This window comes from Ambystoma mexicanum, chromosome 5p (genome assembly GCF_040938575.1).
Source record: "Ambystoma mexicanum isolate Mex_15411 chromosome 5p, UKY_AmexF1_1, whole genome shotgun sequence".
NCBI classification, from domain to species: Eukaryota; Metazoa; Chordata; class Amphibia; order Caudata; family Ambystomatidae; genus Ambystoma; species Ambystoma mexicanum.
In genome coordinates this window covers 748,889,495-748,915,713 of record NC_090930.1, presented here as the reverse complement: position 1 = coordinate 748,915,713, position 26,219 = coordinate 748,889,495, and the positions used below count along the sequence as shown (strand labels likewise).

The following is a 26,219-nucleotide window of genomic DNA, read 5'->3' as shown; positions in this document are numbered from 1 at the left end:
GGGTGATCAGGGAATGGCTGCGGGAGGGGGAAGGAACACACTGGGTTCAGATGGATAGAGCGGTTACGTGACACAAACTGGGAGAGGTTCTGTGGCTACCCAGACAGCACCGCCCGGGCCATATGTACCTTAGCTCAATCACTAAACTAGTGGCAGATAACTGGGACAGACTGGTCCAACGGAAGGAAATTACAAACTTCCCGTCTCCTTTCACCCCATCTTCAATAATAAAAACTTCACCCCCGGGTTGGAAAAAGGGGCATTCCGGAACTGGCGGGAGGGGGGTTGCCGTTGGATGCGGGACATGTTTATGGGAGGGGAGATCAGTTCTTTTGTAGATTGTAAAAAGGATTTCGCACTGGGGGAGGGTGAACGACTGAGATACTCACAACTTCGACACTGGCTGCTACACCCCATAAATAAAGAGGCGGCCACTAGATCGCCGACCCCTTTTGAAAAATTCCTGATGACCAATGACAGCTCAAAAGGCCTTATTTTGCAGCTTTACAAGATCTTGGATGAGGCTACCCCGAGGTCGCAATGGGCATACACGGGAAGGTGGGAAAAAATTCTGGCAAGGGAAATAGAGAAGGCAGAGTGGGAAAATCTTTGGAGGAAGATCCCCAAACTAGCGAGAGCCTCACAAACCCGGGAGGCCTGGTATAAGATATTATATGGGTGGCACTATACCCCAGCTCGGCTACGCAGGATCTACCCGGACTCATCCGGAACTTGCTGGAGGGGATGCGGCCAGGAGGACACTGCGGAACACATTTGGTGGCGATGCCCAAAAATAGTCCCTTTCTGGGGAGACATCAAGCAGGCGATGGAACAAGTGTTTGGGGCAGAGGGAGGTATACCCCCAGAATGGTCACTACTAGGCTTGAGGCCAGCAGAAGGGCCGACAGGCTCGAGGGGCAGGGAAAGAGCGAGGGTGATGCTCACTCTGGCAGCAGCGACAATCATAGCCCAGAAATGGAAGAGTTTGATCAGACCAACGTTTCAAGACTGGCTGCGTAAAGTGTGGGAGATAGTAGCGATGGAATGGGCCTCCTATGCAATGAACAACACAATACAAAAATTTGCGGGCGAGTGGGGTGAGGTCTTTCCCTTTCTCAGAGACGATTTCAGGATTGGATGGCGCCCGCAACGTCTAAGACTTCTGGACCTGGAATAACCCTGACTAGACACTTTGTGGTGACAGGGAGCTACGGAGACTTTGGAACAGCACCTGGGGGAGGGGGGAAGGGAGGGAAGGGGGAGTTATGGGGATTGCTAATGTTGTTGAAAAATTCAATAAAGAGAATTAAAAAAAAAATGTGGCACATTGAGCAGGCCCTGATCAGCTGATCTTAGATGTCGCTGTGCGCAGTGTCGTCCGTGCTGCCTCCCGGCCACAATCCGAAGCGTAACAGCCCTCTACGTGGTTCACGGCAGCTTACAAACCACCTTGTCGCCAGTGTTGTGGCCTCTACTAGGACTTCCCCTTTCCCCGCAGGCAATAAAGACCAGACACGGAGCATTGCGTATCACGTCTTCTTTATTCAAGATCGAATAACTTCTGTCCAACTCCCCGCCCTCCCGTGTCACTTCCCCTCCCCGCCTCCCGGAACATACATCAACATGACACTGCACAGTAATATGACTTAATAAAAATGGTCATTAAGCATTATTTTAATTGAATGCTACTAACAAACTCTATAAGAAGGAAGGGAATATATTGTTTCAGCCTTGGTCCTTTGCAAACTATCTGCGAGCTCCAGCTTCCCGGCAGGGACGTCATTTCACCAAAATGCCAGGGGTAGCGGAAGTGACATCACACGACCCTTGACTTCTAATGACATCACAGGAAGTGATGTAAATGTGACCACACCCAAAGTGACATCATTGAAAGCGATGGAACACAACCTTTTACCCCTCGACAAAACAGGAAGTGGCATCATATAGCATTGTTTCTAAGTACACTACGAACAATATGGTTACGATATCACTGTAAAATGATATGCATTTGATACAAGAATGGATCACCATATGTATTGTTAATATCAGTGCATATAGGCCCATATTACCAAATCACTGTGAATGTAAGCAGACGTCCAAGGTCAAACGATAATGATGTGTTAATATATAGCATTTACGCTTAAGTGCTTCATATATAGAACAAATATACATACAATATCACCCAACCTGTGTTGGTACTCATTTATCAACCTCAGCGGGATGAAAGGCTGAGTTGACCTTGCTGGGAGTTGAACCTGCAACCTGCAGCTCACACAAACACTGCAACAGCCAGCGCTCAACCTACTGAGCTATCGTACCAGCTATAGGTATCAGAAAACCAGCCACTCCAGAACAAAGAGCCACATGCTGCTGGCCAAAGCTCATGAGCCTCAATCTAATTTTATTGTTTTAGGGGTAGCAAGGGAGACCACAGGGGTAGAAAGGGAGACCTCAGGGGTCGCAGTTGCAACCCCTGGCGACCCGTAAATGATGTCCATGACTGTGGTAAAGGATTGCAAGGAAGAAGGACTGTGATAAAAGACTGTGATGAAGGAGAAGGTGTATAATGAAGGAGGGCTTTGTTGAAAGCGTGTGACAAAGAATAAGGACTTTGAAGATGGACTGTGATGAAGAACAAGCCTGTGTCAAAGGGCTGTAACAAAGGAGAAAGACAGTTACTGACAAGGTCTGTGATGAAGTAGAAGTATTGTGATGAAGGACTGTGAAGAAGTAGAATACCTATGATAAAAAAGACTGTAATGGAGGAGAAAAATGAATTATGATGAACTGATAAAGGAGAAAGACTGTGACAAAGGAGTTGCAAGGATAAGGACTGTAATGAAAGAGAAGGACTGTGAGGTATTACAGTATGACATAAGAAAGACTATGAGACAGGAGAAGGACATTGATGAAGGAGTGTCATGAAAGAAAAGGACATTGATGAAGGAGGAGGACTATAACAAAGAGTGGCTGTGATGATTGTGACAAAGGAGAAGGAAGGACTATAACGAGGTACTGTTACAAAAGAGAAGGAGTGTGATGAAGGACAGATGAATAAGGCGGCTTGTAATGAAGGAGAAGGACTTCTTCTCAACATCCTTTCTCTCCTCTCTCTTCGCTGCAGCATTGTTTTAGCCGTAGGGTGGCTCTTGTATGTGCCAAAACCAAAAACTGGAAGATAGGATGCCCGCACTTACCAGGCACACCTGGGAGGAAAGAAAGAGCTGAATTACAGGTTATCCTTACCCAATATGAAAGCCCACATGCACATGAATACTTTGGTAAATGTGGCTTCTCCAATGTTCAGACACAACAAAAAATGTGCCATCTTGCATACATTTTGCACAGGTGCAAACATATTTTTTGCACCAGTTTTACTGCATATGTAATATTTAATGCTGCACGGAGGTTGTACATGACGGTGTTTGTGCTAGGGAACATGAAGCAGATTAATTCTGCTTTATATTTGCTGCTTAATTTAATTGGAAATGGTGTACAACAGTAGTAGATGTTGCCCCATACAGAGTGCCAGCTTTCCCATTTGAGGATGGAGCAGAGATGTTTTGTTTCAGTCCATATTATATTACATAAAGAGGCTCGCACGACAGAAAAACATGTTTTTTTTAAGTGAATAGCGCATACAGTGTTTGATCCAAGTTCAGGTGGGACGCAGATTTGTTTTTAATTCGTGTAACATGGTTATGAGAAACAATAGGCATTAGAGGAAAACCGGTGTGCGTCATTCGCAGCAAAACTGGTGCAACCCTGCACCTACTCCACAGTGGCCCCCATATAATCTTTTATTAACAACATTGACACCAGGTAATATAACACCATACTTATCCAGCTAACAATGCAACATCAGAAGTTTTGCTTAACAGACTTTCTCTTGGTCATGAGCAACGTGGCATTAATAGGAGGGAGGCGAATACAAAGTTGGCATGGGCAGAACTTGAGATGTAGATGTGATCCGGGCGTGTGCGTCAAGGAGTATTTATGTTACCACCGGTGGTAATTGAAAAACACAAAAAGTAAAATACTGCTCAATACAAACGAAACAATGGGCCTCATTACAAGTCCAACAGTAACCCCGCTGGTGCTACCGTCAGACTTGCAAGATTTACCAGCGCCTGGCTTGCTAGTAACACCAGGGGATTACAACCCCGACGTTCCGGGAAGTCAGGCGCCGGTAAATTGCAAATCCCCATATGGGAACCACGGAAGCACCGGCACCGTTAATAACGGTGTCGGTGCTTCTGTGTAACTCTGCGGGCGGGTGCCGTTCTGCCTACCACATCTGACCCTGGCGGGTGGCAAGGCACCCGCCCGCAGAGTCCTACTGTGACGGTCAGGCAACAATGGTGCCGCTAGGCTTACTGGCACCGTTGTTACCGGACCGGCACAGTCATAATGGGGCCCAATGACTGCTTACATATAAAATCCACTCAGCCTGGTGGCAAATTACTACTCTTTTTAAATGCACTAGATTTGGTGGTAATTGTAATATTACCACCAACCCTCTTTACAGGTATATAAGACATCTAAACGTTGTGGTAAGTAATTACCACCAAATATTGAATCCACCCTGAACTGGTCTTAAAAGAGGGTAATATCAATAAGCAGCTTTTATAAATTCATCATTTTCCTTTTAAGGTTTTTTAACACACTGAAGCACTGATGGGGAGGTGCTTTTTCTTCACGAGCACTATCGTTGCCCCTGGAATTTACATATGTAAAAACAGACAGCATTCTTTACTGTAGGTAGTTCATTTTTACCACCCTCAGTATTTATGGCTTTTCAAAAAATGCTGTCAAATTGTGTTCTGTCGTTGGTATCTTTACCATTGGTGATCATTGCCACTCATCAGGGATGCCATTTTTAGGACACTGGGAGTCCCAGGCGCGACCCTTGTGGTCTCCCTTGCTACCACTGTGGCCTAACTTGCTACCCCAGCATTACAAAAAAGTGTTTTTTTTGTTTTTAAATAGAAGCTCCTGGACACTGGAGTAGTGGGGAGACCCGCAGCCCCTGCGATGCGGCGGGCCCTGACACACCAGGTCTGGGGGGACCCCAGCGACTCCTCACCCATCAGGGTGAAGGCTGGACCGAGGCTTGCATCACAAAAAGGGAGTGCTCAGTAGGGGTTGGAGCTGACCGTGATATGTGGCACATGCCACATGCCATGTTCAGCTCCAACCCCCTTTCCTCCGGCTTCCTCGCGGCTCATATATAGGAACTAGGAAGCTCTCCCAGCTTCCTGGTTTCTGTTTGTTAGCAGCACGGAGTGCCTGAGGGTGGCCTGGAGTGACGGATCGAAGCTGGAAAAACAGGTAAGAAGACTTAAAAAACAATTTGGATATGTATTTTGCATGTGTGAAATGCGTGTCCGATGTATGTATGTTCTATGGGTCAGTGAGTGGTGGGTGAATGAGAAGAAATGTGATGGTGTGTGTATTTGAATTTTCTGGGTGGATGTGTGCCTGTGTGCAGCATGCAGTAAGGGTGGCTGTGAGAGAAGGTAGATGAGTGAGTGACTGGTGGGTGAATGTGTAGGAATGTGATAGTGTGTTTTTATGTTCTGGGTGGGTGGGTGTGTGCCTTGCAGATAATGCAGTGAGAGTGGATGTAAGAGAAGGTGAATAAGTGAGTGACTGGTGGGTGAATGAGTATGGATTTGATTGTGTCTTTCAATGTTCTGGATGGGTACGTGTCTGTGTGGCGAATTAAGTGTGAGTGGACGTGAAAAAATGTATATATATATATATATATATATATATATATATATATATATATATATATATATATATATATATATATTTCATTTTGTATTTGTTAAGTGCACTGCAGCCCAAGGGCATCGAGGCGCTGTTGCAAGCAGGTGGCTTAGTTACAGGGTAAGAAGGCTTGCTTGTGAGTTAAAGAGAGCAAAAACCAAGGCGTAATGAAAGGAACCAGGTACATGGAAAATTGCATAAATCATAACTAGTAGAAAAGCATAGAGGTTACAAAGTATGGGTTCATGGATAAACAGAAGCTGGGAAGCACCAGAAATCTCAGAAGCCACCTTTATGCAAACAACAGCGTTTTGATGGCTTTCCTGAAGGCTGTGTGTGATGCAATGCTTCTTAGGTGCGGTGGTAGGGAGTTCCATTGAGTCGCAGTGATGAAAGGGAGGCTAGAGCCTCCTGCACGAGTCCTTAGGGTTTTAGGAATGGCGACCATGTTAGTGAAGGCCGTTCGTGTATGTCTGTCTGAGATGGGTTTAACAAATCTCTGGGAGAGGTACAGGGGGGCAGTGTTATTAAGACATTTGTGTGTGATGGTGAGAGTTTTGAACGTGATGCGTTCCTTGATGGGGCGTCAGTGAGTGGTGGGTGAATGAATAGGAAAGTGATAGTGTGTGTTTGAATGTTCTCGGTGGGTGTGTTCCTGTGTGGAGAATGCAGTGCAAGTGGACGGTTTATGGGTGAGTGAATGGTGGATGAGTGAGTAGGAATGTAAGTGTGTGTGAGAGAAGGTATTTGGGTGAGTGACTGGTGGGTGAATGGGTATGAATGTGATTGTGTGTGTGTGAATGTTCTGCGTGGGTGGGTGCATGCCTGTGTGATGAGTGATGATTGTGAGAGGGGATGTATGGGTGGGTGAAAGGGGATACCTGTGTTTGTGTGTGTGTAAGACCCTGGGGGACTGGGGATCACTAGAACATTTGTGACACATCCTTAATTGTCTTTGCTTGTTTTACTGGTAGTTTTGGGTAAAGCCAATTTCATGTGTGCCATTACCTGGCTAGGCTGGAATTTTGGTACATCCACTCTAGCCATTGCTTACTGTGGCATGACAATAATTACTCAGCATCCTTGATAAAAACAAGCATGATAAGTAGTATTACCTCGCTAGACTGACTTTTTGGTGTAGCGGCCTGTATATTTCTTACTGTAGCATGACGTTTTATTAATTGAGCATCTATGATGAAGCAAGGATGATAAGTGTTCTAATGGGTCTAGACCGGCTTTACATTGGAACCAGTTTGGACATGTTTTCTTATTGTGGCATGTCACTTTTAATGGCTTAAATAGGAGTACTGGCATATATTGGCAGAGCCAGCTTTGTGCCTAGTGCAGGTAATGATACTATAAAAAACATCTCAAAGCGAACATGAGTATGTTCTTATATGGGAATACTAGCATATGTTGGTGTTGTATGGAAATGTATGGGCACAGCCAGCATGAACATGTTTTTTTATAGTGGCATATATTTATGGGATCGGCATGACAATGCATTGGGAAATGTGCTTGTGCACATTTGGTCACTTGCATCTATTGTGCTTTTTTTATGAGCTACCCTACACCCTACAAAACTGATTGCAAACTGTCTGGCCTTTTACCAACATTTTCCAGGAAGTGTGCTGTGTAATGCACCATTGTAATCCATTATTAAAACACGTTCTCATGGGAGGGTGAAAAATCACAGCAATTCCCACAAACATTTAGTCATTAGTTCGAGCCCCCTCGCTATGCTCAGTCTCATTCACATACTTTTGGCAAATATTTACACCCTCCAATAAAACAACTCACCAACCACCACTGGTGGCTGATATATCTGGGGACCAGGAACCGCCCCCTTCTTTCTACACTAGGTGAAACATTTAGGCTTTGATTAAAAACATATTGACTTCTTTCACTTGGAGTAGTGCATGCCCCTGCAGCGGCATAATCATCATGGACATTGTCCAGACATGGTGGTCTGGGCTTGCCCGGGATTTGGCATGCCCTGTGCTTTGTTAAGGATCTTCAGGGGGTTGGGAGGAAGGGCCATCACCATGGCTTGCAAGCGGGCCCCCAGACTTTGTGCAATTACCCACTGATTGGGCTATGCTCTCCTTGAACGTATTCAAGTGTGATGTGAATGGTTGAGAGGGGCTGCAAACTCGATCAGGACCCTGCTCTGGTGCAACACGGATTAAGAAAAAAAAGCGCTGGACTGGAGTCTAAGTAGTGAGATAGCCATGGAGTGACCCACCCATCCCCACTTAAACTCCTTCTTGGAAAGGGCTTTGTGGAAGCTTCATTCATGGGCCGATCCTGGGGGAGGTCTCTGAATAACACACACAGAGCTCTGAAAATTGTAGATGCATTGAGCCCCACCTTTCAGGGAAGTGCAGCCCCCCCCACATCTCACCCCATTAAAAAAGATTGAAGAAGAGTCATGTATCAAAGCCTGGGGCATTAAGGTGTTATGTTCGGCTCAGGGTTGTGGGGGACAACATGTTGTTTCTCACATAACTTAAAGATAAATTCACATAGAGACAGATGGCCTCAGCTTACACCCGCACAATAGGTTTCTTCCATTGTAGTGGTAGCTGACTCGTAAATACATTTATAACTAGGGAATTTTGTTGATACTTAATCCTGGTCAATGATTTATTTTTCAGGCCTTGCTCGTGCAGCATTTTGCTCCTGGATAAACAGACTGCACACCCCTCCCCAAGTCAGTGTTTTGTGGCTTATTAAAGACATCAATGGCACAGATAATGAGTACTTCTGTGTCTATTGTTCTATAGAGGTTTCATACACTAGCTGTAGCCTCTGTTAGCGATTTCGGTTAGGCTGTTACAAGTTCGGCATTATGTATATTTTACATATAGGCCCCACACTGAATCTGGAAAAAGACATTCCCCAAATGTGTGATCGTGGACAAGTCATGGCTCCCTCTGTGCATCGATTCTTATATCTGTTTGAAGTGAGCATCTGGAAGCACAGGTGTTAGATGCATTTGAAAGCCATGTGTCATTACTTCCCGTGATATTAATGGGGGGTAGGATCAAATGAAATTACTTCTGGGAATCGTCATCAGAAGTCAAAGGTCATGTGATGTTCCTGCCATTCATGGTATTTACTACCTTTGCAAATACCATGCTGATAGATGTTGTACAGAATCAGAAAGCCACCACTGTTATCAAACAGTGAAAGACTTCTTAACAAATGGTAATGGCACATTAGCACTAATATCTGTCATGAGTACCTCACTACCCTGTGAAAACATAGCCTTCTATGTATTGTAGCGTGAAAAACCAATACATTCTGGATTCACGGTTTCCAAGAGGTTATTAGAATATAACTATGCTACACTTTGTAAGTTCTTTGAGGTTGGGAGGATAGCTCATGGGCAAAGTGGTTTTCTTGGCAACAAGACAAGGTGGTGCTTTTTTGTGCTTTGGACCTGGCTGTACATCGGCATGAAGCGTGATAAAAGAACCCATTTATTTTTCCTTTAATCAATTTTAACAGAAATGCTGACATTAGAACTGCTTTTTCCGTGACTCCCATAGACCCATGCAATCCATTTGTTAAATTTGAGACTTTTCCAAATTCAATTATTGACTACAACATGTGTTGCCTTGGAAATGTAAAAAAGTTGCTTTCATTTTTTTGTTTCCTGATTTAGATGCCGAGCATATGAAGATTGCTGTGGTTCAACATGCTGTGTGCGGTCCCTTTCCATCCAGAGACTATGGTATTTTTGGTAGGTCAGCTCCTTCTTGCTAATGTGTATACCTTCTATACTGTGAATATTCTCTCCTTCCAATACTTAGTGAATCAATGGTGGTGTCATGCCACTTTGAAAGTCGCTGTTGGGCACACAAGAGAATTGAAACACAAAGCCAAACTTAGCATTGCCTCCTATTTCAAAGTGAATCTCTACTTCCCTATTATATTCTAAGCTATTCACAACAAACAGTGGCAAAGCCTACAATTTGGATGATGTATAGGTGTTTTGTTGCTAAGCACTGCCATCATATACGTAGGTAGTCAAAACATTTGTGAGCTGTTCAAATCTTATGACCAGGTAGTACCATCATTTTGAGGAATTGCTATGTGACGCGAGATGTGGTAGTAAGTAATTGGGAAAGTCATCGCAATATTTGGAAAATTGGTGGGTACCTGAGCTGTGGGGAGAATCTAAGGCAAATTAAGTCTGCATGAATTCAAAGTGAGAGGTGACGGAGCCTTTTCCTGCATCACTGATGGTATATGTCTTCCATTGTTATGAATAGGGTGCACCTATGGTAAATGAGAGACTGCACTCGACATATGGTATTGCGAGTGCTTCAAACTAAACCATAGCAGTTACAATATTGGGCATTGAGTACATTTCACCCAGAGACAGAGTTTGAATAATTTTAAATTGACAACAGGAAATACTAAGAAGCTCCAAGGTAAAAACTGTCTGTATTCAAGGAGATGTGTGCCTGTCGCACTGTAACAATATGATCAACAGCAGTATTATCCCACAGTATTGGTGAGATACAGAACAACAGTACATGTCGAAAGATACTCTTTTATTCCCTAATAATCATGGAACTGCATATCAAAAATGGAACATGTTATATGTTACAGAAATATTCATTTTGATGTGACATTTTCCTGTTGTACCTTAATAATGAAGCTAACATTGATCATTACTGTATTTATTTTCTCTAATGTAACAGTGTATTAATTACTCCAAGAACTGTTCAATTATTGCACATAGTTTATAAAACATGGTGGATATTACATAATACATGATAATGTAAATATGTTGAAAAGATGCAGTTCTTTTGTACTGATTTGAATAGAGCGTGTGTTCAATTTATCCTGAAATTGTGCTGACTTCAAATTGACTAGAGTATCACCTGAGAGCAGTCCCCCTGCCTTTGGAAACTTCTTAGGAGATGACAATTTTAGAAAAAGACTGTAATTGCTTTAAAACTAAATCATCTGTTGGGCTGAAAGTGTTTGTTTTAATGCTAAGCTGCAGCAGGGAACTTTTCCAGCTAATGTGGCACCTTTGACCTGTCAAAAAAGCCAATCAAATGTTAAGCTAATGCAGGAGAACAAGCAAGGGCTGTCATCTCTGTTGAATCAATTATTCACTGAACCCATTACATAGGCTTGTTTACATGAGTTATGTGGTGAAGCACAAGATGATGTCCATAGTGCAAATGCAGGGCATGATTCAAATATGACATTATACATTGACACAAATGTTGCTCATATTTTGAAACCATGCCAGTTACAAACATGGGACTGGGTTTGTTTTGAGTTTGAGACTCTCCTCTTTAACCTGACACCAAATTCCATATGTTTATAAAAATTAAAAAATTAATAATATTCATACATTTATAAATAAATATGTGATATTTTTCCATTGCCTACTCAGACATGTGCCTGTGATGACAGATTCTAGAAATCCATATTTCATTGTGGTGGATGGTTGCTACCATGAAAACAATTTGGCATTTAAAGTATTAAGAGCAGATTGGGCCCCAATCTTTTTGTAGTCACAAATAAAGAAATTATAATCAACCAATGGAGATAAGGGTGTGTATTCTCTGAAAGTGCCTGGATGTTGGGCAAAGCCAATTGAAGGGCTTTACCAACTAGAATAGTGTGACATAATCATTACATAAGCATTAGCATATTTTACACTTTACAAAAGTGGGTGCACACAGGAATAAGAGGCTTACTCTGGAAACAGATGCAGGAAAGAACACCACTGGTTCCTATTGGATGAGAGCTTAAAGGATAGTTCCGGGACTTTTTTTTTATTGTCCCTACGGTTCGGCCATGTGTTTTTAAGCATAACTCGGTCGATCGTAGAAAACTTTCCTATGGACCTTACCCGACTTTTCGTCCATTAACGCACTCGAAATCAGCCGCCATTTTCTGATAATCCTATCACTTGCCGCATCGCCCTGGCTCACCTGCTTTTGCGGCACTAAATCAAATCCCCCGCCCCTGAGCCTGACATCAGCAGACGCGTACCGCCCATTTCCCAACGCCAAAGCACGTTTCGTGTCAACAATCGCTGCGCCTCAGCTAATGAACTGTCGCCATGGAAATGGCAGGACGCCTCTTTCCTCAATAAGTATAAACACACCGTTTCACAACACACAGCAGCAGATTTTCGATTCCATTACTCTCTGTGTGTTACTTTTAGTATTCTGTGACTCGTTTCTGTGCTCTGGTCAGCTACCTTCGCCGCTTCTAGGCCTTGTGAACACCTGTACCATCTCTGTAAATTATTTTACTTTATTTACCACACAATGGCTACAATAATGCCGTATATGTACGAGCCCGAGTACACCGAGGAAGAACTACTGGAAAGGCAAGCACGCGAAAACGATGGGGATTCGGACGGCAGTTGGGAGGACCAGTCAACGGATGAAGAGCCTGGACCATGTCGCATGGACGGCGTCTCCACCTGGTGCACGTGCAATCGGTGCGAGCTAATGCCAACTGAGGAGGAGAACTGCTGCTGCCGTGAAAATTCCGGGTGCTTGGCCTACATTTCGGAAGGCGAGCCAAGTCCGCAATGCATCACCGAGCTGCCAGAGTTCAGGGAAGCCTGCCTCTCACGGACAGTGTTGAGGATGATGATGGTGCTTATGCACGAACTTTGCGGCACTGTTCGTCCGCGTAATCCGAGTAACGAGTAAGTATACTCTGGTTGTGATGTCAGTGATGCCACTACTATTTCATGGTCGTCTCATCATTCGAATGCATGTAAATTGGTTCCATGTTGTGCATTTTCTAGATAGAATTTTTTTCAAAGCAGAATGACATTTTTTACCTGAATCGACAGTGATAAGAAAGTTTTGTCATTTTAATACAGTTTGCATCTTTCATTTTCACAGGTGGTACAGGCTGGTGGCCTATCGTTGCTTCACTTGGTGGCTTCACGGGAGGCTCGGACACCGCGTTCGGAGAGTAATACCTGCCTGTGCGGTACTTGCCATTAGACAACATTTCCCCAGCGACAGTGGACAATACCGCGGATTTTCCATGGATGTGCTGCAACCGCAACTTTACAATGTGTAATGTTTATTATTTATGTTCAATTGAAATTAAGATCTAAAATAAAACCCAACATATATTTTAACAATGGTTGTTTTGATTTTTTAAATGAATCTAGTGTGTCTCCATTGAATAGTCTTCCTGTGCCTTGTCTTGTCACACCACATGTCTCCGGCCAGCATCCTCCCTCACGCAGGCCGCCCACCTTCAATCCACATAACCGTTGAACCCATATGCAGCAGACATACATATGTTATTTTGCGGGTTGGCATCAAGCCTCCCGGCCTTGCCTCCTCCCCCAAAAATACTTACCACACCACTTTGTTCAAGCGTTGGCAATAAAAGGAAGGCCGTTGGATTTTATTGACACAAAACATGGTTATAGGTAAATAATCAATATGGTTGATCATAATAAATCATCCTTTTGGGCACCGGGTACAGAGATGACCCCCTCTGGCCCGTGCCGCCTTGCCACCACAGGCCAGCCTGCTGCTGACTAACTGCCTAGGCATCCAGGGTCTCCAGGGTGAACTGCACCCATATATTCTCCTGGGAGGCTGAGGTATTTATAAACTCACCCCCCTGCCTTCCATGTACTAGATCCTTCAGCCTGCCTCTTACATGCAGTTAGATGGCCTCTCCTTGGTGAGGCCCTGCGGCAAACGAGTCTTGTCTGCACGACCACCGCCCCAATCCACCCCCCGCCCTATCAAAGGCAGTTCGCACCGGGGTACTTGCGCTGGCAAGTGGAGCTGTCAGGGAGCGATAAAGGCCAAGAGGTGCCAAAGACCATGTACACTTCAAAGTGGTCTATAGAGCATGGGTTGTTGTTCCCATGTCTACCTCCAGACCCCGTGTCTCCTGCCAAGCATCCCCCCTCACGCTGGACGGCCCCCTGCAATCCACATAAGTGTGTCTCCATTCACGAGTCTTCGTGTGTCTTGTCTGCACGACCACCGCCCCAATCCACCCCCCGCCCTATCAAAGGCAGTTCACACCGGGGTACTTGCGCTGGCAAGTGGAGCTGTCAGGGAGCGATAAAGGCCAAGAGGTGCGAAAGACCATGTACACTTCAAAGTGGTCTATAGAGCATGGGTTGTTGTTCCCATGTCTACCTCCAGACCCCGTGTCTCCTGCCAAGCATCCCCCCTCACGCTGGACGGCCCCCTGCAATCCACATAAGTGTGTCTCCATTCACGAGTCTTCGTGTGTCTTGTCTGCACGACCACCGCCCCAATCCACCCCCCGCCCTATCAAAGGCAGTTCGCACCGGGGTACTTGCGCTGGCAAGTGGAGCTGTCAGGGAGCGATAAAGGCCAAGAGGTGCCAAAGACCATGTACACTTCAAAGTGGTCTATAGAGCATGGGTTGTTGTTCCCATGTCTACCTCCAGACCCCGTGTCTCCTGCCAAGCATCCCCCCTCACGCTGGACGGCCCCCTGCAAACCGCATAATGCCACGACATATACACGTCATTCATTCACAAACACACCCCTGTTTCGAATTCTTTATAACCCACTTCATATTTCGAATGAGAACTTCTTTGCGCTTTGCTAGTCAACCCGTGAAGGTGCTGGTTATCTGCTCTTCGTCTCTGTGAACTTCTGTGACCACTTCGAGCAAACTCGTCAGTTTGCAACCTGTGAACTGCTCCCTATTCTACGACAAGAAACTACTCTGATCCCTGCATCTAACTGTTTGTTCGTCAAGGTAAGGCCATGTACCATAATCATTTTGCGTCCAATTTTTTAATTTATATCGATTTGCTAGTAGTCATCAAATTGCATCCATGTTTTCTTTTCGTTCAAGACAGTACATGCAAGGAACTAGTCACATGTTCTGAGTTTAGTCAAATTATTTTTCTATTTTTTTAAAGTTATTCAAATACTTATCTGCATGTGAATAACGTGTATAGTTACAAGAACCAAAACGAACCTTGCATTGGACCTTTTATGTGTCATTTAATTTTTTAACACAAATTGTATTCATTGAGAATTGTTGATCTTTACTTTTCAGAACTTTCCACAATGCCTGCCTGTTCCATTGGCGGTTGCCCTTCGAAGACCCATAATAAATTTGAAGGTACTATAATGCATGTTTTCCCTAAGACAATAGATCAGATAAGAGAATGGGTCCGATATTGCGGATATCCACCGTCTGAGCTTGAAAGTAGAGTCCTAGAAGTCTTTGCGGACAAGAGGGGTGATCGATACCGCATCTGCAGCAGGCACTTTAGCTCAGACATGTACTCCACATCATTGCTAATAAAGAAGAACACACCGCGAGCGAGGCGAAAATTGCTCTCAACCGCTATTCCCACTCTATTCGTCCACATCCCTCCACTGGTGAGTCAAGTTTACGTATTTATCTCTCGGCCTTGCGGTAGTGTGTAGCATTAGCTAACAATAATTTCCCCATTTATGTATCCACTCAATATGAAGGCGGAAGATTCTCCATCCGTGTCGTTATTGCAGTCATCAGCCACTTCAAGCGCCTATCGGGTAATCTTACTTGGCTATTCTGCCACTGACTTGTTTTAGGCATGTAAATCAATAGTTTTAATTTATCGTGTAATTATTTTACCTAATGGTACACCCTTGTACTCGTCCTCTAGTCTTTGTTTTCAGTTATAATTATTGTTATCCAAAATAATTCAAGTACTGTCTTTCAGGGAGATGCTGAGGAGTTCAACGTATTGACGACTACCGTTGATGTCACTCAGATGCTCGAGGTACGTTTCAGGACAGTTCCATCGATGGAGATCATCAGATCTTGCATTCTTGTAGCGTGATTGTTACACACAATGTTTCTTTCGTTTTTAGCCATTGATATGTCCTTCTGTCGTCGCCCTCCTATGTGTCTTCTTTTTTCAATATTGTGTTCATTACTAATGAAAGTCCTATGTTTCAGGGAGTCGATGGAGCATTAGTCCAAGAAGAAGGGGGAGCGTGCAGTTACGGGTCGGCGCAACAGCTTGCAGAAGTGTGCACCGCAGTTACATCGTCCCTTGATGTTCTTATGCATTTCGAGGTATGGATACTGACAGTTCGATGAAGCGAAATCATATGACGTGATTACATCCGCTATACTTCCTTCTTTATTAACGCAAGTACTATGTTTCAGTGAGATGACGGAGCTTCTTCTACAAGAACATCACCCCTAGTAGTTGATGCAGATTTCTGGGTGGTGACACTTCCAACGATCGAGCAAATCGAATCATATTTAGATATCCATTATTTATTTTAGACAACTGATCATTTGTGCAGGTCTATTTAGATGAGCCGTTCACGCCTGCACAAACTTTCTGTTCTTTTTATCAAAATAGAAAACCATACTAATGCAATTACTGTGTTTCAGGGAGTCACTGAAGCATCATCTTCAATAATATCATCAATGGAAGTCTATGAGGAGCCCGAGGTATGGATCTTGACAGTTCCATCTAACTAGATCAACAATGCGTGAATAATTGTCGTTTGAATGTTCTACACAAAGCGCTCATTCGTGTTTTGCTATTGAGATGTACGTGGGTATTGGTCCCCAAGTACATTTTGTGTTTTCGATATTATTATACATACTAATGAAAGTTCTATGTTTCAGGGAGTCCATGGAGCGTCAGTGCGTGATGGATGTGCTTATCAGGAAAACATAGTCGTTGCAGCGCAAGAGGAAGTGGAGACATGCACACACGAGTCGGAGCAACAGCGTCCTGATGTTGAAGTTCGAGGCAAGAAAGTTTCAAAGAAAAGAAAGCAAAAGAAGGTTAGTGTCCTGGTCACTATATTATGTTGTTTTTCACTGTTAATAGTTCAATACTGTAACGTGTGTTTAAACTGAACATCCCTTTTCCAATCTGTCCTCTAGTTGCGAGTGGGTGTACGAACTAGATCTACACAGACAGTGAAGCGAACGAGAGATGTTGCTTGTCAAACCTTTTGGCAGGGACTTGAGACTGGAGATGCATCGTGCCAATGGGAAGAATATGAAGTGATTGACAACGGAGCTATACCACCACCAGCCATTGATAGTGAATGTCCTCCTGGTAGTTCGGATGCAGTCGGAGATCAATTCACAGAATCCACACCCGCAAAAACTAAGACCGCGAGAAAGTTGAAGAAATTGTTTTATTCACCCATCGCCGGAGAAGGAACAGATGTTGCAATGGAAGAGAATGAAGTGGACGACAATGAAACACCATCAATATCACTGAACATAGCGGAAGACGATATCAGAGATTCTACCTTTCATGTGAGTGACATGTCCTCAACGTTACAGGCCGAACCAGCTGGGATGCAGAGTGACAGTATAAGGAAAGAGGCCAAATTCATTGTATTTGATAGTTGTTTGATTGATCTTATTATTCGGATGAAATGTGGGCATTCGGTTGGTGGGGAAGTATGTGGGGAGCCATTGATTAATGTGACTCGTGCAATTCGAGGCACTAACCTTAAAATACATGCCACCTGTACAAAATATCATCCTTTCACATGGTCTGCACAACCTATGCTGGGACAACTGCCAGCAGGCAATCTACTTTGTGCAGCGGCTGCACTTTTTAGTGGTTCAAGTTTTAAAAAATTAGAGTCTTTCTTTCAGTTTGTGGGAATCCATTTCATTGCGAAAACTCAGTTCTACAAATACCAAACCGATTATCTATTTCCAGCCATTAGCGAAGCTTGGAGAATGGAAAAAATGTCTATTGATAGTACATTCGCGGGCAAACGGTTCAGGCTAGCCGGTGATGGACAGTGCGACAGCCCAGGATTTTCAGCCAAGTACTGCACCTACCACTTTCAGGACATGGAAAGTAAGAAAATTGTGAGTTCGGTGGTCGTGCAGGTGTCACAAAGTACATCCTCAGTGGCCATGGAGAAAGTTGGCTTTGTAGCATCATTGCAAGAACTACAATCGCGGGGAATGGTGATCGACCTGATAGCCACGGACAGACACGTTTCAATTGCCAAGACAATGAGAGAACAGTACAAAAATATAAATCACCAATTTGACGTTTGGCATCTTGCAAAATCAATCAATAAAAAATTGTCGGCTGCAGGTAAAAAAAAAGAATTGCAAGGTATTTCACAGTGGTCCAAGTCAATCAGCAACCATCTTTGGTGGAGCTCAAAAACATGTGGAGGGTCGTTGGAAATTCTACTGGAAAAATGGGGGTCAGTAATGCCACACTGTACGAACGTTCACCGATGGAACACGAACCAACATTTTCACAATTGTGAACATGGCCATTTGTCCACAGAGGAGGCACGGAAGAAGAAGTGGTTGATTCCTTCATCACCCACTCACAAAGCCATTGAAAAGATTGTATTTGATAAAACTATAACAAAAGCTTTGAGGGGACTCACGGAATTCTGCCACACAGGAGATTTGGAGGTGTTCCACAATATGTGCCTCAAGTACAGGCCAAAACGATTGCATTTTGGCATGGAGGGCATGATAAATCGGACTCTTTTAGCGGTCTTGGCACATAACCATAATGTTGGCCGTCAACAAAGTAGGACGACCGGAACTTTAGGGACGCTTCGCTACAATAAGGCCTTCACTAAAAGAAGTAAACAATGGGTGATCAAACCAGTGTTTGAGGATATGCAATATGAGTTTATTGAGAAACTTATTGTTGACGTCCTAGATAGGCACATAAATGGAGTTGTGAACGAACCTGTGCAGGGGACAACTACATTGCCACCCAACATTGCCTCTGTTCCATGTCCACCTAAAGAAGAACTCATTGAGAAATACACATCACGGTTTAAATGATTGTAATTTGATTGTCTGTTCTCTCGAGTCTCCTCATGTCGCAGGCCCATTGAATATGTGTATCTATCCAACCTTGTTCATTTGCGCATTAAATTAAACCAAACAGTAATATAAATCATTTTTCAAAAAATATAGAATGTCTCCGTATTTATGGTTCTGTGGGGCTGCAAAGCACGCAGACAAAATGCAAAGATGGAGTGTAAATTTCAAGTCCTGTGAGAATGCCTTACACTGAATGTATCTAACTAGGAATGTGTGCTCGTTCAAAGTGAAGGTCAGCTGCTTTGATTTTTTCTCGGGTGCCAGAATGGCCCACGACTCAGTATAAGGTTCTATTGTATTTTGACCTTGACAGGCCGGGACCACGTAAGAAACGATAATGAATAGAATTTCAGAAACGAAAGCCATTTAATGTTCGTTCATTAGAAGAAATAACGTCGGCATAGAAGGAGTGGTATTTCGGGGCTGCCCTACGCACAGACACAATGGAAAATGCAAATATAATGTAAGTAACTCTTTAGATGAGTTTATACCGCAATTTAATTACTATACAGTAGCTTTAAAGACGGGTTAAGTTGTACTTGTTCGTTCTATGTGGCATATTGTTTTGTACCGCGCACTATCTTGGGGAGAACCGTCTACCTTTACGGAAGCACCTCAAAACCTTTGCTTCTGCTTTCTCTCTCCCTCTCCCCTGCTACAACTGGTCCACTGTCTGCGATCTCGGTCCTGGGCCCTTCCACTCTCCACCTGCACTCCCTGTCAACCCCTGCACTGAGGGACTGTCTCAGTATCCTACAGCCCCCCCTTGACGTTTAAAACCCAGTTGCACTGTCCTAGTTATGAAATAATTTCCCGACCGAATATATAAAATGAATAATTTTAATAAAGATCTGATGGTGAGACTAATTTCATTTTTTATGTTTTTAGGTACATCATTCACTACTGTCTGTGTCACGAGTACCAGACACCGGCGGACGGCTTCTACAGCCGCCAGTTGCTTCTCCGCGTGAACAACGTTACCACCCTTACCATTTTATGGGACGATCGCCAAGTACAAGTATGCCCTTACGCGGTACTAACGGCTAGATGCAACATACAGACCCTTGTGGTGGCCTAGTGCCTCGTTGTTGGAACAGCCATGCGATTATCAGTGCGACCGAAGAGCTTATTTTATCGTAAACCAACACCCTGTTTACTGCACACGAACATCGCTTGCCTCAAGACGAACTATTTTGGATCGAGAGCAAATAAAAATGAAAATCGCAGAATATTCTCTAAACATTTGATGTCAAATAAATGTACTTTACCAAATTTACAATCTTGCGGTTTGATTTAAAAGTACAGTTTCATATTGCGAATTGTGGCGCGCTGTGTTGTGTGAGCTGATCTGTGTTGATTTCCGGGTTCTGTGTGGAGTCGCGTAGAAGACGCCTGGGCGCGTTTGCCTACGCAGCACAGTCACGTCACGGATAGAGGCGGGGAATATGAATGTTTTGATAAAGTCTGTTTCAGGGGCGGGGGATTTGATTTAGTGCCGCAAAAGCAGGTGAGCCAGGGCGATGCGGCAAGTGATAGGATTATCAGAAAATGGCGGCTGATTTCGAGTGCGTTAATGGACGAAAAGTCGGGTAAGGTCCATAGGAAAGTTTTCTACGATCGACCGAGTTATGCTTAAAAACACATGGCCGAACCGTAGGGACAATAACAAAAAAAGTCCCGGAACTATCCTTTAATATGGATATTATATGCAGATGACAAGGCATTATCCTTGAGTGAATCGGAACCCATTTGACCCGAGGCAGATTTGTTTTCCTGAAAAAGTGTGGAAGGGAAGTGACTTGGTCATTCCCAATCTGAGAGGGTTTCTGTGGTCTCTGTGCCTTTTAAATACTAATCTAAAGTGAGTATGATAATTCCCCAAATGAAATGATACCTGCACTCTAGCCACAATTTGAATTATCCTGCTAAGTCCCAAAAGGGAGATGGTATACTGAAATAGTTAGATTTTAAATGGGAAACGAACATTGCTATCTCACTGCATGTAAAATGTCATTTCAGTCCAACTCAAAATACATTTCTGAGCTGTGTGAGCAGGAACAAAATATAATTTTACGTGGTCGCTACACAATTCTTTATAAATTATAATTCATTGAATTGTACCCAAAGTATTTTTACAAAATGTAGTTAACAATAAGCTGTGATATGAAGATGTCCATACTACTGCCTAATGAAGATACGCTTGATAATGTGTATTTTGTGAAGGCCATAGCTATTTAATAAGGAATGGAAAAGAGAGCAAGTTTAATTGTGTCATTTTACTCCCAAAGAAATTATGCAACTGTAAATGCCATATATCCCTCATTTGTGAAACTGCTTATTGGCATTCCTTTCATGAGGATGAAGGGGAGGGACACATATACTTGTTACCATAACATTATCAAAACATCCTCCAAGGTTAGGTATGTGAGTAGAAATAGTCTGTGCATTCTAAATTGATAACATTGCTTCCCTAACCCAAATCTGCAAAATTGACATGCAATGCTTAATAGCCTACATTCAGTTCCATGCACAAGCTGAAACTGACAACCCCACACTTACATTAGGGTGGACAAATAGAAACATAGTGATACAAATCAAATATATGTAAATACATTACATTTTTCTCTGCAACTGTTCTTGTATTCCAAGCATTTCTGGTGGTAACAGGGAAAGCAAAGTTTTTCAATGGATTTGTAAATGTAACTTTGTATGTAAGATTAGTGGCTGATAAGTGGTAGAATTATGTCTAGAATGCCGATTGTTATAGAGATTTGATTATATAAGAGGATGTTTGTGTGCGAGAACTGGTGAGATTCAAGCAAGCAGGTTATTTCGTTTTTGGGGAAAAAGTGCCCGTGATTGTGTAATATTGTGGTGACATCCCGTGCATAACGCTTGGGGATCACCATTTAGTTACTTACTTATTTATTTATTTTTTACAATCATTTCGAGTTCTGATCCAACCACCTGCTCCTTGCCCAGAATTGTGTGGTGGGACTGTATGTCAGGGGCATTTCATCAGGGGGCTTGGTGAGAAAGCCATACATGAACCCAAATCTATCTTGATTTTCTAAGTGAAGTGAGATGTGGCAGGCTGCTGCAAATCTGTACTCCAAATGGTGTCAGAAAACGATAGCACTATTTGCTAAATTGTTGTGAACCTGAGAGTACATGGGCATATGATCACAGTTTGTAGGACATAGGGCAACATGTGCAGGTGCTGCCATCATATAACAAGTGCAGCCTTAACTGTCCAATATTGCCATCATAAGCCTTGTTATTTATAACTTTGCGGGTTATCATTTTCCCAAGTGCATGCTCAAGTGCACTGTTAATTGCATCATATCCCTGATATAGCCACCATATGGAAAGTACAGCTCCCCCATGTCCATGTGCTACCAGCACAGGCCATGTGCTGCCTAACCCCCCCAAAGTACATTATATTCCCAGTATGGTCTCCATATGTAAGGTATACAATCACATGTTCAGGTGCAACCTCAGTTTCCTCATGCCATCATATTCTTCGTTTAGTCACCCTATAAGTATAATCCCACATGTTCAGTTGTTGCCATCATTGACAAGTGCAGATACAAATGCATAATGATGCTGCCATATATCTGGTAGGCCATCATCTATAAGGTACAGCCTCACAGGTCTGTCCTTATATGCCAGTGGACTCCCTAATAACCCAACCATGCCATCAGTCATGCAGCCCCCGCTTTCCCATCTACTGTTCCTCAAGTATCGTCCTGGTCTTGGAAGACCTATTCTCCATGCTTGCTCTATCTCTTTTCAGTCCAGCGACCTCTTCAGCCTGTATGACTGCTGTCTTTTATCTTCATCTGAAGCTTTCGCTCTCCACTTACCTCTAGTTCTTGCTCCTCCTCTGCCATTCTGCTGTTACCATGTGTATTGCATTCTTACATATCTTGCAGTCAGCCTCTGGTCCACTGTTGCAGCATTCTCCACTCACTCCCTCTCTTGTTGCCCCCCCCCCCCCCACCCCCTTTCTGGCCTTATAAACCTTATCATTCCAGTGCCATCATCCTTATGCCTCCTCGCATGCTTATTCTTCAGTTTCACGTCACTATTCTCCTTCCTGCCTCCTCTTATTCCCAGATCCTCCTTCCTTGTAATGGCTTCCATTCTCCGTCTTGCTCTTCCCTCCCACTGTTTTCACCCAGTGCTCCTCCTCTTCTGGTCGTCCGCCCTTGTTCTTCCTCCTTGCAATGCGTGCAGCTCATTTCTTACTCCTTATTCACTTGGAGGACCTCGTCGGCTTTTCTTCTTTGCATCTGGACTTAATTTCTTCTTTAGCCCTCTTTCTCTCTCTATCTTTCACGTGCGCGTGCAAAACACACACACACACACACACACACACACACACACACACACACACACACACACACACACACACACACACACACACACACACACACACACACACACACACACACACACACACACACACACACACACACACACACACACACACACACACACACACACACACACACACACACACACACACACACACACACACACACACACACACACACACACACACACACACACACACACACACACACACACACACACACACACACACACACACACACACACACACACACACACACACACACACACACTTGCCCAGGCCCCACCCCAGCTCATTGATCCTGTGCCTCTACAATTCTTGTCTTGCTCCTCCTCTTTTGCCTTTCATCTCTCTAATTCTGCATCATTGCTAACTCTCCACTTTTACACTTCGCCTACTGGTGCTTTGCCTCCCCCTTCCCTACCACTCATTCTCACGCTCCCGGGCACCTCTTCTCCTCTCTAGGATCCCTGTTTTACATGTGGACTTCTTTTCCCTGGGACAGCTCTTCTTGCTACCTCTTTACTTGACTCCTCCAATACTTACCTCTTGTTTCACTCCTTCCTTGCTACGTTGCGCCCCTAGGCCTTTTAAGTTGCACAGGTGCATACTGTCCGCAGTGCATACTCCACCCAATCCTCTCCTCTTCTCTACTCTCCTGCCAGCCGGCACCCTCTTTGATCTCTGGGCCTCAGTGCTCTTGGTTCTGGTGTCAGCTACTTTAACCGAGCATGACCTTCTTCCCCGTTCCTCCTTTGCTCCTCCTCCTCTTTTCCTCTCCTAGACGCCTTCTCTGTGTGCATGCTTTATTTTAGCATTCCCTCCTTCCATCACAGTCTCCTGGTCACTTGTTCCCTCCTTCTGCTTACCCTACTGCACTATCATGCCATTCATCCCGCAGTGGGCAGGTGGCCCCCTCTCCTTCCCACTAAAATTATTTGGCCTTGCTGCCACATTGGACTACTGTTTCTCCACTCCTCTGGTTTTGTCCCTTCCTTTTTGTATCCCCTCTACCCAGTTTTGTTATTTTCTTTCCCTCTCCACAGCCTTTACCCACCTCTTTCTAGAGCAGCATTGTATTCCTCTTAATGCATGCCACTCTTCTCTAATGCTCCAGCCTTCACCTGCAACGTCTTCCAATTAATGTCCTCCTAATTTGGTTCCAAGTCTTTTCTGCACCATACACTGGCACGCATGTATTCCCTGCAGTACTTTTGCATTGCTGCTTTCACTGCGCTGACCCAATAACCCATAGAAACAAGCCCAAAACATGCCAACTCCACTGTTTTCAGAATGTTTCGAAGGGCCAATGCACAAGATACTCTTTTCCTCGAAGTGGGGTGGCCTTCTTTGCCTCCCCCTATGCACACCCAACAAACACACATGTCCCCCGTTTTCCCCCAACCCCCCCCTTGCACACACTGATGATCCTGCTCGCCTAACCTTCCCCCGCCTTTCCACCTGCACACACGCCCTCCCTGCCCCCCCCACCCCCGGTCCGCTTGCTGTGTATTCCTTTGTCTTGATGCAAGCATGGCATGGTTCTTTGGCACAATGCAAATGCGGCACGGTAAAGACCTGCACTGCAATTGCAGTGCAGCAAAGATACATCTCCCCTAACTCACATCTTAATATCATCATGGCTACTGTGGCCTCTTGCATCTTTAAACATTGTATTTCAGTAGCTTATACGTCGAAATGTGAAGGGTTAAAAGCCCTACACTTACTACAGAGGGAACTGACAGAGCTACAGGACCGCCTACTCCATCGACATAGAAAGGGAACACAGGACATAGAGAGGAAATCTCTCAAACAAACCCAGATCTTTCATCATTAAACTTAGGAGGCACACAGTGTGATACCTGATACCTTTGCCACCTATATGGTCACCATGTGTGCTTTCCCTATACAACATTAGTAGTTATTTGGTGATGGTGTGATTGATTCACACCGTACTATAGGGTCTGAAATATTGTATACATTTGTGCTTTTCTATAGTTGATATGCCCTGAAGAAGACACATGAAAGAATTTGTAAAAGATATCGTTGAAACTCGCTTGCTGAGCTCCAGACGTGCCTAATAAATTACTAGGTCGCAGTAATAACTGGTTGGATAACAGTACAAAATTGGCAATAGGACGAATTAGTTGATAGTTTCTGGCAACAGGAAGAAATTGTGTAGCCAGAAAGTACTGTGAGGAAATTCATGAAATTTGGGATATACATGGGATATGTACATGGTTGTTTATATAATGTTTTGATATAAAAAAGGAAATGCGTGATACTTTTCCAGTAGGTTTGTCTATGTAATGTCAGGGACGTCATTTGGGGGTCACCAGGTCTCACTTGCTACCCATGGGATCTTCCTTGCTACCCCTAAAAAATAAAAATAAATATATATGTTTTTTAAATGGAGCACTTGGGCTGTGGCCAGCGCCATGTGGCTCTTTGTTTCTGGAGTGGCTGGCTTTCTTGTTCAGGCCTCTCAAAAAGAACAAGGGGTTCCACAAGTGTAACACTTTGAGTAGTGACCCTAAATAAGAATGAATAGGAATAACTAGTAATTTATCTCTAGGGAAGTCTGTGCAATAATTGCTAGACTCATTAAGGTTTTATTTCAGGCACACTTCAGGGTCGAGTCACTGATTTAGTCTGTTCATAAACTCCTTAAAGTTACAATGCAGACAAAAACCTCCAAAAAGCATTTAGAGTAGAATAAGCATCAGTTTCGGACTATGTAGTTTGCTTTTCACAAGTTCCAGTTATAGCATGTTTTTTTCTGCCATAGTCTCTGTTACGATCATCTCAAGACATTCCATCTCAGTGTACTTTGTCACTTGACAAAATCCTTGTGCCTAAAAGCTTGTTTACAGTGTGGAAATGTTTGACCAATAGCACATACAGTGGCCCTTGATTTCATTCTGCCACAATGTCTTGTTGTAGTGTGTCTATCTTTCCTATCTCCCTAACATGCTGTTCAGGATGTTAGCCATGTGAGTGCGCTGCTTTCCCTGTGTTACTCTAAATTCTTTAATACACAGTTACGAACCCTCCCAATGGTATGTATTTGACCAACCTTTAAAACCTGAAAAGTAGATCCACGCATGCTTCACATATGGCCAACTTTGCCCCAGACCTGCAGATGAACTGGCCTGCTGTTAAATCTCAGTTACCAGTTTATTGGTATCCACTA

At 43.8% G+C, this 26,219-nt stretch overlaps 1 protein-coding gene across 2 annotated transcripts in view; it reads left to right on the top strand.

The window, feature by feature from the left end:
- The window catches only part of VOPP1 (VOPP1 WW domain binding protein), a 446,017-nt gene that overhangs the window by 355,838 nt on the left and 63,960 nt on the right, over positions 1 to 26,219 (top strand). For both annotated transcript variants that reach the window (XM_069613119.1, XM_069613118.1), the window contains exon 4: positions 9,446 to 9,523. In XM_069613119.1, coding sequence (XP_069469220.1) covers positions 9,446 to 9,523 — 78 coding nt within the window. The remainder of the gene's footprint in view (positions 1 to 9,445; positions 9,524 to 26,219) is intronic.